The sequence below is a fragment of the Oncorhynchus keta genome, unplaced genomic scaffold (assembly GCF_023373465.1).
Source record: "Oncorhynchus keta strain PuntledgeMale-10-30-2019 unplaced genomic scaffold, Oket_V2 Un_scaffold_5444_pilon_pilon, whole genome shotgun sequence".
Classification (NCBI taxonomy): domain Eukaryota; kingdom Metazoa; phylum Chordata; class Actinopteri; order Salmoniformes; family Salmonidae; genus Oncorhynchus; species Oncorhynchus keta.
In genome coordinates, this window is record NW_026290960.1 from 671,981 (window position 1) to 685,874 (window position 13,894).

Consider the following 13,894-nt stretch of genomic DNA (forward strand, 5'->3'; position numbering starts at 1 on the left):
AGAAGCTATGATGATCCCAGGGTTTAGCTATGAGGGGAAGCTATGATGGTCCTGGGATTTAGCTATGAGGGGAAGCTATGATGGTCCTGGGGTTTAGCTATGAGGGGTAGCAATGATGTCCTGGGGTTTAGCTATGAGGGGAAGCTATGATGGTCCTGGGGTTTAGCTATGAGGAGAAGCTACGATGATCCCGGGGTTTAGCTATGAGGAGAAGCTATGATGGTCCTGGGGTTTAGCTATGAGGGGAAGCTATGATGATCCCGGGGTTTAGCTATGAGGGGAAGCTATGATGATCGCAGGGTTTAGCTATGAGGGGAAGCTATGATGGTCCCGGGGTTTAGCTATGAGGGGAAGCTATGATGGTCCTGGGGTTTAGCTATGAGGGGAAGCTATGATGATCCCGGGGTTTAGCTATGAGGGGAAGCTATGATGATCCCAGGGTTTAGCTATGAGGAGAAGCTATGATGATCCCAGGGTTTAGCTATGAGGGGAAGCTATGATTGTCCTGGGATTTAGCTATGAGGGGAAGCTATGATGGTCCTGGGGTTTAGCTATGAGGGGTAGCAATGATGTCCTGGGGTTTAGCTATGAGGGGAAGCTATGATGGTCCTGGGGTTTAGCTATGAGGAGAAGCTATGATGATCCTGGGGTTTAGCTATGAGGAGAAGCTATGATGGTCCTGGGGTTTAGCTATGAGGGGAAGCTATGATAATTCTGGGGTTTAGCTATGATGGTCCTGGGGTTTAGCTATGAGGGGTAACTATGAGGGTCCTGGGGTTTAGCTATGAGGGTCCTGGGATTTAGCTATGATGGGTAGCTATGAGGGTCCTGGGATTTAGTTATGAGGGGTAGCTATATGAGAGAGGGGGTTGGACTGCAGTGCTCTCTTCATTCGTGGTTTCTTAATTTCTGGTGCTGGGGTCTGTTTTCAGTCTGCATGTATATATATGGACATATACATGTCTATACAGTCTATTAAAGAGGCGTTATTAAACATGATTCTTCTCCAGGATGTGTTCCAGGAGGCGAAGGCGGATGACAACGTGGAGGTGAAGGATGAGGCGGAGACACAGGTCCGCTCCCGAAGACTTCCTCTAACCAGGAAGTTCTACGCCTTCTACCACGCCCCCATCGTCAAATTCTGGTTCAACACGGTATGAATCCCTAGCCCCTGGCTCTACCCCCTCCATGTGAGCTGACTAGCAGACACTCTGAGCCCTACTATGTTTAATGGTACAGCAGAGTTCTGACTACCAAGGTTTTCCCTGTGGAGCCGCTAAGCAGCTTAAATGGAAGGGATGTTTCCTTTCTCCTCGTGGGATATTTCCTGTGTGTGTGTGTGTGTGTGTGGATGAGTTCATTTTGAATCGCTTTGTGTCCCGGGTGGGTGGAGATTTCCCTTTAGAAGCAATGTAACGGTCTAAAACTGAGCACCACTTGCCCAGTGTGTGTACTATGAGACCAGGGAGGACTGACATGAAACGTCTCCATGTTGAGAGGACAGAGGGAGGCTGGGGCGTGTGTGTACTTTTCCAGAGCTCTACCTCCCACACCCTGCATACTTCACACACACACACACACACACACACACACACACACACACACACACACACACACACACACACACCCTCAGGTGGTGTTCCAGGTGCCCTGGCTTCATTTGCATGTCCTGATAGCATCAGTAGAACAGTCCTTAACATAACTATATCTGCTGTACCCAGATCAATGCTCATCTACCCCACAATCAACATCAACATAATTATGCTGCCTGCCACACAATGATCCAGCTCTCACACTATGTCTGTCAGATCATGATCTCTGCTTCCACATAATAACCCTGCCTGCCCCAGTCAGCACTGATCCCCACACTGAGCAGTCTCAGTTTAGTCACGGCCCTCCAACAGCCACACACCCTACCAAACCCCCGGGCCATAGTTCGAATGACTGATGTCTAGGGTGGGGGTGGGGGGTCTGTATAATGGCTGAGAGGTGTTGTTGAATGCTGTAGTTTACTTCATGCTTCACTAGTCATGCTCCCAGTGTTCACCTCTAAAAAGACCTGGGGGTATGTCACAAAGCAGGAACAAAGTAGGACTGCTGTAATAGGATCAGTTTAGCCTTTTAGGTCATAATGACCCCTACAGATCAGACTTTTTCAAACCTCTCCTCTAACGGCCCTAAACTAGCACACCTGTTTTACCTGGTCGAAGGCTTGATGATAAGTTAACTAGTTGATTCGGGTGTGCTAGTTCTGGAATAGTTCAAATACATGGAATATCTGGGGGTCTCTGAGAAAAGGTTTGAGAAGGTTTGATATAGATTTTAAATAAGATTATATGGACGGGGGGGGGGACACTTTTTAAATATGGGCCCTGGGCATTGTCTTAGACAAGGGTTTAGTAACAATAAAGAAGCATTTTCAATCAGCTTTACGCTTACCTGGTTCTTTCTGTATTAGAGTGTGTGTTACCAGTATCGATACTGGTATCACAATACTACAATACCAGTATCACAATACTACAATACCAAAACAAGCACAAAGCAGACTGTGGTGCTGTTGTACAACAGTGTGTGCTATTGATTGCAAAATAAACAAATGTGACTCAGTGACAACAAGGCCGTTCTTTTCCAACATTAGGACTGTTTTCCTCAAGTAATTAAGTCTGCTTCATTTTTCCTTTCCTTCCTTACTTCCTAGTATCGCGGTACTGGTATATTGATAACCCTAATTTAAGTTGTATGTGTGTGTTGTGTGTCTCCTGGCTAGCTGATGTACGTTTGTGGGTCTGTATAATAGTCTGTGTATGGTATGTAAAGGTGTGTGTTGTGGGTCAATATAATAGCCTGTGTCTGGTATGTAAAGGTGTGTGTTGTGGGTCTGTATAATAGCGTGTGTGTGTGTGCGTGCGTTTTCCCCTGGATAGCTGGCGTACCTGGGCTTTCTGATGCTTTACTCGTTTGTCGTTCTGGTCCGGATGCCCGAGTTTCCGTCTCCTCAAGAGTGGGTGGTCATCCTCTACATATTTACCTCCGCCATCGAGAAGATACGAGAGGTACGCTAATGCTGCTCCCTGCTCTCTACATCAATAGGGTTATGTTCCATCGAGAAGATACGAGGGGAGGGGTACACGAATGCTGCTCCCTGCTCTCTACATCAATAGGGTTATGTTCCATAGAGAAGATACGAGGGGTACACGAATGCTACTCCCTGCTCTCTACATCAATAGGGTTATGTTCCATAGAGAAGATATGAGGGGTACACAAATGCTGCTCCCTGCTCTCTACATCAATAGGGTTATGTTCCATAGAGAAGATACGAGGGGTACACGAATGCTGCTCCCTGCTCTCTACATCAATAGGGTTATGTTCCATAGAGAAGATACGAGGAGTACGCGAATGCTGCTCCCTGCTCTCTACATCAATAGGGTTATGTTCCATAGAGAAGATACGAGGGGTACACGAATGCTGCTCCCTGCTCTCTACATCAATAGGGTTATGTTCCAATTGGCACCGGATTTGCTATGTAGTGCACTGCTTTTGCCATTTGGATTGGACCCTATGACTGTATGAGTAAGACAAGACACTTACCCAGCCATCTTTGTCTCTCAGAGGATTCAATACAATTTAGTTTAGTTCAATTTGCTTTAAACAAGCTCATTCTTCTAGTTGACAGTTTAAACAGAAGTACTGAGTCCACATTCACATTGATAGAAATGGAGAAATATTCTATCACTTTGTTTCCATATTTGATTTGAGCTCTCAGTTCACTGGATGCACTCATGTCCTATTGTCTGTTCTGTATCTTTCTTTGTAGATGTTTATGTCTGAAGCTGGGAAGATAAGCCAGAAGGTTAAAGTCTGGTTCAGTGACTATTTTAACCTCTCAGACTTCCTGGCTATTGTCACCTTCTTTGTGGGCTTTGGATTGAGGATCGGAGGAGAGGATGTGCTTGTCCCAGGCCGGACTGTGTATTGCTTGAATATCATCTTCTGGTACGTGAGACTCCTAGATATTCTGGCAGTCAACCAGCAAGCAGGACCGTATGTGATGATGATCGGTAAAATGGTGAGTTATTTGTTTCCCGTAATTCTTTACTAATCCAAATTCGTTCTTCAACTGTGTCAAATCAAATTGTATTTGTCACATGCGCCAAATAAAACAGGTGTAGACCTTACAGTGAAATGCTGAATACAACAGGTGTAGGTAGACCTTACAGTGAAATGCTGAATACAACAGGTGCAAACCTTACAGTGAAATGCTGAATACAACAGGTGTACGTAGACCTTACAGTGAAATGCTGAATACAACAGGTGTACGTAGACCTTACAGTGAAATGCTGAATACAACAGGTGCAAACCTTACAGTGAAATGCTGAATACAACAGGTGTACGTAGTGAAAGAGTACACCTTACAGTGAAATGCTGAATACAACAGGTGTACGTAGACCTTACAGTGAAATGCTGAATACAACAGGTGCAAACCTTACAGTGAAATGCTGAATACAACAGGTGCAAACCTTACAGTGAAATGCTGAATACAACAGGTGCAAACCTTACAGTGAAATGCTGAATACAACAGGTGCAAACCTTACAGTGAAATGCTGAATACAACAGGTGCGAACCTTACAGTGAAATGCTGAATACAACAGGTGTACGTAGACCTTACAGTGAAATGCTGAATACAACAGGTGTACGTAGACCTTACAGTGAAATGCTGAATACAACAGGTGCAAACCTTACAGTGAAATGCTGAATACAACAGGTGTAGGTAGACCTTACAGTGAAATGCTGAATACAACAGGTGCAGGTAGACCTTACAGTGAAATGCTGAATACAACAGGTGTAGGTAGACCTTACAGTGAAATGCTGAATACAACAGGTGTAGGTAGACCTTACAGTGAAATGCTGAATACAACAGGTGTAGGTAGACCTTACAGTCAATGTGGAGGCTTTATACAGGGGGTCCCGGTACAGAGTCAATGTGGAGGCTATATACAGGGGGTAACGGTTCAGAGTAAATGTGGAGGCTATATACAGGGGGTCCCGGTACAGAGTCAATGTGGAGGCAATATACAGGGGGTACCGGTACAGAGTCAATGTGGAGGCAATATACAGGGGGTACCGGTACAGAGTCAATGTGCGGGGGCACCGGTTAATTGAGGTAATAAAGAAAAAAAGAAACATCCTCGCACTGTCAACTGCTTTTATTTTCAGCAAACTTAACATGTGTAAATGTTTGTATGAACATAAGATTCAACAACTAAGACAAACTGAAAAAGCTCCACAGACATGTGACTAACAGAAATTGAATAATGTGTCCCTGAACAAAGGGGGGTCAAAATCAAAAGTAACAGACAGTATCTGGTGTGGCCACCAGCTGCATTTAGTACTGCAGTGCATCTCCTCCTCATCTCCTCCTCACCAGAATTGCCAGTTCTTGCTGTGAGATGTTACCCCACTCTTCCACCCAAGGCGATCCCGCTCCAGAGTACAGGCCTCGGTGTAACATTCATTCCTTCAACGATAAACGCAAATCCGACCATCACCCCTGGTGAGACAAAACCGTGACTCGTCAGTGACGATCACTTTTTGCCAGTTCTGTCTGGTCCAGCGACAGTGGGTTTGTGCCCGTAGGCGACGTTGTTGCCGGTGATGTCTGGTGAGATCCTGCCTCTCTCAGCATATTGCGGACAGTCTGAGCACTGGTGGAGGGATTGTGTGTTCCTGGTGTAACTCAGTTAGGTTGTTGTTGCCATCCTGTACCTGTCCTGCAGGTGTGATGTTCGGATGTACCGATCCTGTGCAGGTGTTGTTACAAGTGGTCTGCCACTGCGAGGATGATCAGCTGTCGGTCCTGTCTCCCTGTAGCGCTGTCTTAGGCGTCTCGTAGTACGGACATTGCAATTTATTGCCCTGGCCACATCTGCAGTCCTCATGCCTCCTTGCAGCATGCATGAGCAGGGACCCTGGGCATCTTTCTTTTGGTGTTTTTCAGAGTCAGTAGAAAGGCCTCTTTAGTGTCCTAAGTTTTCATAACTGTGACCTTAATTGCCTACTGTCTGTAAGCTGTTAGTGTCTTAACGACCGTTCCACAGGTGCATGTTCATTAATTGTTTATGGTTCATTGAACAAGCATGGGAAAAAGTGTTTAAACCTTTACAATGAAGATCTGTGAAGTTATTTGGATTTTTACAAATGATCATTGAAAGACCGGGTCCTGAAAAAGGGCAGTTTCTTTTATTCGCTGAGTTTATGTGCATGTAGGAAGAGTTAAAAGTGCCTGTGCATAGATTATAAACCGAGAGTAGAAGCAGAGTAAAACAGGGGTCTGGGTAGCCCTTTGATTAGCTGTTCAGCCTTTTGGCCTTCCAAACCCTACCCATGCTCGTGACGTTCAGGCCTTACCCTACCCAAGCCCGATTGGCTTCTGCCAAATGAAGAGCCGGCCCTGCCCAAAACCAGAAATAACTTATTTTGTTTAGTAAATCCCTTAGCTGCTCGTCTCGGTCTGTCACTCACTCCCTGTGCGAATCTCACTCTGCATGTACTCTGTAAGTATCCATAGCAACGGCTCCACTTGGGCTGCTCTGCTCAATGAAGAGAACAGTTAGCTGTTTTTCATCACTCTAAACCTCAAGGAACAGTATTTTCTGTGAAATAATCTCTCCTGTAGTATATATTTGACAAGGTTGAAGCACTTCTGACACCATGTTATGATCTTAGTCAGATATGACTGTGCTGCATAGCAGAGCACGAGCAAATGGCTCAGCTTCAAAATGTTACTGATCAATTTAGTGAGAGGAGCTCTATCCATTTTATATGTATGTACTGTATTCTAGTCATGGCTCATCCTATATACAGTAACTACAGCTATACACATTTTCTATTCATATACTGTCCTCACACACTGAAAAATAGCTCAAAGAAACTAAGGGAGGTGCGGGAGACAACCAATGGGTGTGTCTATAAAAGGCTTTCCGACGGAGGTTGGTTTGCGTAGACTGGGAAATCACTGTGGAGAGCCTATAAGAACACAAGGTGAGAGGAAGGTAGCCTTTGACCAATTTATTTAGGTAATGTGTGACGGTAGATTGGATGTTTTTCAGTCAATAGCACATCTCTAGGGTTCCATGCTGGTTTGCTTTGAAAGAGGCTAATGATTGGCGGCGGGGGTGTTTTTTAAAGGGGTAGCCCCGCCTTTCAGGTGGACATGATCTGGTGGATTACATTGAATGAGGTGTGTGGTGACCAATAGGTGGCAGGTTCCCCTCCAGGGTAGGAGGGAAGTGGGAGGAGTTGTTTGTCTTTTTTTTTTTGGGGGGTCTGTATTGTATTTCTACATTTTACTGCCCTGTTGGAGATAGAATGGTGTTTTGTTGATGGAAAACAGTCTCAGGCGCCGTTCCATAATCTCACATTGATGTTCAATTGGGTTGAGATCTGGTGACTGAGGCACACACCCTTTAAACCCCCTATGCTCCTTTGAGACCCCTAATTGGCAACTGGACATTTTTATTTGGATGTTAATAGCTTAATTAACTCAGGAACCACACCTGTGTGGGAGCACCTGCTTTCAATATACTTTGTATCTGTCATTCACCCAAGTGTTTCCTTTTAATTTGGCAGTTACCTCTATATATCAACATGTTTTACATAGTGGCAGTTACCTCTATATATCAACATGTTTTACATAGTGGCAGTTACCTCTATATATCAACAACATGTTTTACATAGTGGCAGTTACCTCTATATATCAACAACATGTTTTACATAGTGGCAGTTACCTCTATATATCAACAACATGTTTTACATAGTGGCAGTTACCTCTATATATCAACAACATGTTTTACATAGTGGCAGTTACCTCTATATATCAACAACATGTTTTACATAGTGGCAGTTACCTCTATATATCAACAACATGTTTTACATAGTGGCAGTTACCTCTATATATCAACAACATGTTTTACATAGTGGCAGTAATGTCTACTATCAACAACATGTTTTACATAGTGGCAGTAATGTCTATATATCAACAACATGTTTTGATAGACTACGGGGATCCAGCACCAGTTCTGTTCATTCTGAGGCGCTGTAGCTGTGAGTCCGGAAATTCTCTCAGTATTTCCCAGGAACTTGGACCTGGTTAACTGCATGCACATGCCCTTAATATAGTGGTGGTAATGTCTCTATTCATACAGATAGCTGTTTTATATTGTTGTGATAATGTATAGGACAATGTTTATATTCCTCTAGGTGGCGCTTGTGTTGAGTTATGGCATGCCCCAGAAAGCCATCCTGTAATGTGTGTATGTAATATACATGTTATTCCTCTAAGCCATCCTGTAATGTGTGTATGTAATATACATGTTATTCCTCTAAGCCATCCTGTAATGTGTGTGTGTATGTAATATACATGTTATTCCTCTAAGCCATCCTGTAATGTGTGTGTGTATGTAATATACATGTTATTCCTCTAAGCCATCCTGTAATGTGTGTGTGTGTGTGTGTATGTAATATACATGTTATTCCTCTAAGCCATCCTGTAATGTGTGTGTGTGTGTGTGTATGTAATATACATGTTATTCCTCTAAGCCATCCTGTAATGTGTGTGTGTGTATGTAATATACATGTTATTCCTCTAAGCCATCCTGTAATGTGTGTGTGTGTATGTAATATACATGTTATTCCTCTAAGCCATCCTGTAATGTGTGTGTGTATGTAATATACATGTTATTCCTCTAAGCCATCCTGTAATGTGTGTGTGTATGTAATATACATGTTATTCCTCTAAGCCATCCTGTAATGTGTGTGTGTATGTAATATACATGTTATTCCTCTAAGCCATCCTGTAATGTGTGTGTGTGTGTATGTAATATACATGTTATTCCTCTAAGCCATCCTGTAATGTGTGTGTGTATGTAATATACATGTTATTCCTCTAAGCCATCCTGTAATGTGTGTGTGTGTATGTAATATACATGTTATTCCTCTAAGCCATCCTGTAATGTGTGTGTGTATGTAATATACATGTTATTCCTCTAAGCCATCCTGTAATGTGTGTGTGTAATATACATGTTATTCCTCTAAGCCATCCTGTAATGTGTGTGTGTGTATGTAATATACATGTTATTCCTCTAAGCCATCCTGTAATGTGTGTGTGTAATATACATGTTATTCCTCTAAGCCATCCTGTAATGTGTGTATGTAATATACATGTTATTCCTCTAAGCCATGTAAATATATATACATGTTATTCCTCTAAGCCATCCTGTAATGTGTGTGTGTGTGTATGTAATATACATGTTATTCCTCTAAGCCATCCTGTAATGTGTGTGTGTGTGTATGTAATATACATGTTATTCCTCTAAGCCATCCTGTAATGTGTGTGTGTGTGTATGTAATATACATGTTATTCCTCTAAGCCATCCTGTAATGTGTGTGTGTGTGTATGTAATATACATGTTATTCCTCTAAGCCATCCTGTAATGTGTGTGTGTGTATGTAATATACATGTTATTCCTCTAAGCCATCCTGTAATGTGTGTGTATGTAATATACATGTTATTCCTCTAAGCCATCCATAATATACATGTTATTCCTCTAAGCCATCCTGTAATGTGTGTGTGTATGTAATATACATGTTATTCCTCTAAGCCATCCTGTAATGTGTGTGTATGTAATATACATGTTATTCCTCTAAGCCATCCTGTAATGTGTGTGTATGTAATATACATGTTATTCCTCTAAGCCATCCTGTAATGTGTGTGTATGTAATATACATGTTATTCCTCTAAGCCATCCTGTAATGTGTGTGTATGTAATATACATGTTATTCCTCTAAGCCATCCTGTAATGTGTGTGTATGTAATATACATGTTATTCCTCTAAGCCATCCTGTAATGTGTGTGTATGTAATATACATGTTATTCCTCTAAGCCATCCTGTAATGTGTGTGTATGTAATATACATGTTATTCCTCTAAGCCATCCTGTAATGTGTGTGTATGTAATATACATGTTATTCCTCTAAGCCATCCTGTAATGTGTGTGTATGTAATATACATGTTATTCCTCTAAGCCATCCTGTAATGTGTGTGTATGTAATATACATGTTATTCCTCTAAGCCATCCTGTAATGTGTGTGTATGTAATATACATGTTATTCCTCTAAGCCATCCTGTAATGTGTGTGTATGTAATATACATGTTATTCCTCTAAGCCATCCTGTAATGTGTGTGTATGTAATATACATGTTATTCCTCTAAGCCATCCTGTAATGTGTGTGTATGTAATATACATGTTATTCCTCTAAGCCATCCTGTAATGTGTGTGTATGTAATATACATGTTATTCCTCTAAGCCATCCTGTAATGTGTGTGTATGTAATATACATGTATAGGATAATGATCATGTGTGTCATATATATTCCTCTAGGTGGCCAATATGTTTTATATTGTGGTGATCATGGCGGTGGTGTTGTTGAGTTATGGCGTGCCGCGGAAAGCCATCCTGTACCCAAATGAGGAGCCCAGTTGGACGCTGCTCAAAGATGTGGTCTTCCAGCCGTACTGGATGATGTACGGGGAAGTGTATGCGTATGAAATTGACGGTAAGGAAGACAAGCCTTGTATAAACAACTACGATGGTAAGAGTTTTCTTAAGGATTCTCACCACGGCATGAGAAGCTGATTAGCACTGGAAATCAATCAAAAACCCAGGTTTGGTCTAATCAACGCGTCCTGCACCGCACCGCACAGTCGCCCACAGTCGCCTCACAGTCACCTCACACAGTCGCCACAGTCGCCTCACAGTCACCTCACACAGTCGCCACAGTCACCTCACACAGTCGCTGTGTTTAAATGATTTTGATTTAGAGTACAGAATGAGACCCTAGACCCTTGGTTGGATATGCATATGTTTTACTATTCCTATCCAGTTCTTTCATAAGTAATCAAGTCCTTAGGAGGTAGGGGCTAGGAGTTGATTGGGGACACAGCCAGTCGGCCCCTGTTAGGGGAGGTATAGCCAGCAATGGTAGAGAACAGCAGCTTTTAACCAATCAGGGCTTTAGTTTAGTGTCCGGATTTCTCTTGAAGCATGTCAAATGTAAGTGATATCCTTGTCTCATCGCGCACCAGCGACTCCTGTGGCGGGCCGGGCGCAGTGCGCGCTAACCAAGTTCACCAGGTGCACGGTGTTTCCTCCGACACATTGGTGCGGCTGGCTTCCGGGTTGGATGCACGCTGTGTTAAGAAGCAGTGCGGCTTGGTTGGATTGTGTATCGGATGACGCATGACTTTCGATCTTCGCCTCTCCCGAGCCCGTACGGGAGTTGTAGCGATGAGACAAGATAGTAGCTACTAAGAATTGGATACCACGAAATTGGGGAGGAAAAGAGGGTAAAAATTTAAAAAATGTAAAAATGCAAATCAATTTATAACATTTTTGACATGCGTTTTTCTGGATTTTGTTGTTGTTATTCTGTCTCTCACTGTTGAAATAAACCTACCATTAAAATTATAGACTGATTATTTCTTTGTCAGTGGGCAAACGTACAAAATCAGCAGGGGATCAAATACTTGTTTCCCTCACTGTATAGTAATCGCAGCTACCTGTCTCGCTCATCAGACTCCACCCCAGTTGTGTGGGAGATACAGCGGCTGTGGGAAGAGACCTGTTTATATATATATATATATATAGAGCAGAATGTATACAGTAGCAGTAGATACTGTGCAGTATAATGAAACGTTATTCTACAAATTAGATGGTAGTTGCTGGATTTACTGACCCAAATTATGTTTACTCCTACACAACAACAACAAAAAAATCTGTAGAGACAAAGACAGTAGAAAGCTTAATCTGGCTGTACAAAACCAGTGCATGGAGTTTAGAGGTGTGTGTGTGTGTGTGTGTGTGAATGATCTACACTTGTCACTGTGTGTTGTTTGGGATGTGTGTGTTATTTGTGTTGGGATGTGTGAAGCACCGTGTGTGTGTCTCTGACCCAGTCCCCTCTCTCCACAGTGTGTGCCAATAATTCTGATACGAATGTGAAATCCCTGTGCTCCACTTCAGTGTGGATCACTCCTTTCCTACAAGCAGTCTACCTCTTTGTCCAATACATATTGATAGTTAACCTTCTCATCGCCTTCTTCAAGTAAGACTACACACACAATGGTGTTCCACAGAGTGCTGTTCTGTGACCAATACTATTCTCATTATTCATTTAATAACATTATCATGTTTTTCCCCAATTTTCTAAATCACTGTGTATATCTATTTTTGCCATCTCTCTCTTCTCCTCAGTAATGTGTACCTCCAAGTGATGTCAATCAGTAATCTGGTATGGAAGTACCAGAGGTATCATTTCGTCATGGCCTACCATGAGAAGCCAGTCCTCCCTCCTCCCCTCATCCTCCTCTCCCACCTCGTCTCTTTCTGCTCCTGCATCTGTCACAAGAGGAAGAAGGACAGTCACTCTTACGGACCAAGTACGGGAACTACCATTTATTGCTCTAAAATGCGGATATGACAGAACCACTTGGTGATCAGAGAGAACAAGAGTGGCCCTAGTACTGAGCTCTGGGGGACACCAGTAGTGTATGAACAGACTATAATATGTATAGGTGTCTCTGGGATCTCTAGTTTATCAGCAAAAATATATGCAGCTACAATAACTTATTTGAAAATGTGTACTAGTAGTTACGTTGATCTGTAAAAGAGGTGAAATGCCTTGTTGAAACTAGAACGCTCTTCATCCTCTCCCTTCCCATCTTTCCTTCCCTCCCTTCCTCCCTCCAGAGTTGTTTCTAACGGAGGAGGATCAGAAGAAGCTCCATGACTTTGAGGAGCAGTGTGTGGAGACTTACTTCCATGAGAAAAACGACCAGTTCCACTCAGGGAGCGATGAGCGCATCCGCCTCACCTCAGACAGGTAACTGTTACATTAGTTACCATTCACCCCAGTTTTTATTTAACCCTTGCGCTGACAGTAACAGTTATTGTGTATATATAACATAAGAGGATTAGGAGGTTAATTGAATATTGAACTCTGTGGCAACATAGATGTGTTTCTCCTTTCTCTCCTCAGGGTTGAGACCATGTGTATCCAGCTGAAGGAGGTCGGTAACAGAGTGAACTTCATCAAGCGTTCCCTCCACACGCTGGACTCTCAGATCGGCCACCTTCAGGACCTGTCAGCTCTGACCGTGGACACTCTGAAGACCCTGACCGCCCAGAGGGCCTCTGAAGCCAGCAAGGTCCATAACCAGATCACCAGGGAGCTCAGTCTGTCCAAAAACTTTGCCCCCAGCCTGGCCCCCACCCCCCAGGACCCTACCCCCCAATCCAAGGGGGTCAAACGTAGCGTGGGCGCCTACTTTGGTTCCTCCTTCCCCCAGGTGTCTGGGGTGGTGGTGGGAGGCAACATGGCTGATTCTCTGTTTGGGAGTGGGGTGGACCCAAACCCGCCACTGACGCTCAGTCCCCCAGAGAGGAGAGGAGACTGGGCTGGGCTGGGGCACCAAGCTACTACTGCTATAGAGGCTGGATCTTCCACGGGTGGCAGTGCCAGTCACAGTGCCTTCTCCCTCTGCCCAGCTCCGGTGCCCCCTACTGTCAGTCCTCCAGAGCTGCGGCTACGCGGCCATTCCTTCACCCAGTGGCAGCTGACCCGTCCAGTGCAGGTGGGCATCTCCGACTGCCCCTCCAGCCTGCCCAGCGTGCCCTCTGCTAGGGCTGCTTTCTACGTCAGCTCTACCCCCTCCCAGCCCTCTGTCTCCAGCCACCCAGAACTCAGCCTGGCTGGGCCAGACAAAGACAGAACCTCTGCTTCCACCTCTGCCTTTGCTGTAGAGTTTGGTGCGTTTGTTGGTAAGTATTACTGTGAGGAGA

The 13,894-nt window shown here is 43.8% G+C and overlaps 1 protein-coding gene and 1 long non-coding RNA gene across 6 annotated transcripts in view; one reads left to right on the forward strand and one right to left on the reverse strand.

The window, feature by feature from the left end:
• Positions 1-13,894, forward strand: part of trpm7 (transient receptor potential cation channel, subfamily M, member 7) — an 88,559-nt gene that overhangs the window by 49,503 nt on the left and 25,162 nt on the right. For all 4 annotated transcript variants that reach the window (XM_052516731.1, XM_052516733.1, XM_052516730.1 and 1 more), the window contains exons 19-26: positions 1,011-1,154; positions 2,925-3,053; positions 3,815-4,066; positions 10,436-10,610; positions 12,026-12,158; positions 12,308-12,492; positions 12,803-12,935; positions 13,092-13,873. In XM_052516731.1, coding sequence (XP_052372691.1) covers positions 1,011-1,154; positions 2,925-3,053; positions 3,815-4,066; positions 10,436-10,610; positions 12,026-12,158; positions 12,308-12,492; positions 12,803-12,935; positions 13,092-13,873 — 1,933 coding nt within the window. The remainder of the gene's footprint in view (positions 1-1,010; positions 1,155-2,924; positions 3,054-3,814; positions 4,067-10,435; positions 10,611-12,025; positions 12,159-12,307; positions 12,493-12,802; positions 12,936-13,091; positions 13,874-13,894) is intronic.
• Positions 4,077-5,120, reverse strand: LOC127929141 (uncharacterized). 2 transcript variants are annotated; one of them, XR_008133361.1, is made up of 3 exons: positions 4,701-5,120; positions 4,448-4,622; positions 4,077-4,358 (listed from the first exon to the last, which is right to left on the reverse strand). It is a non-coding gene; the product is annotated as an uncharacterized LOC127929141 (long non-coding RNA). The 2 variants fall into 2 exon arrangements; XR_008133362.1 differs by having other exon boundaries at positions 4,662-4,806.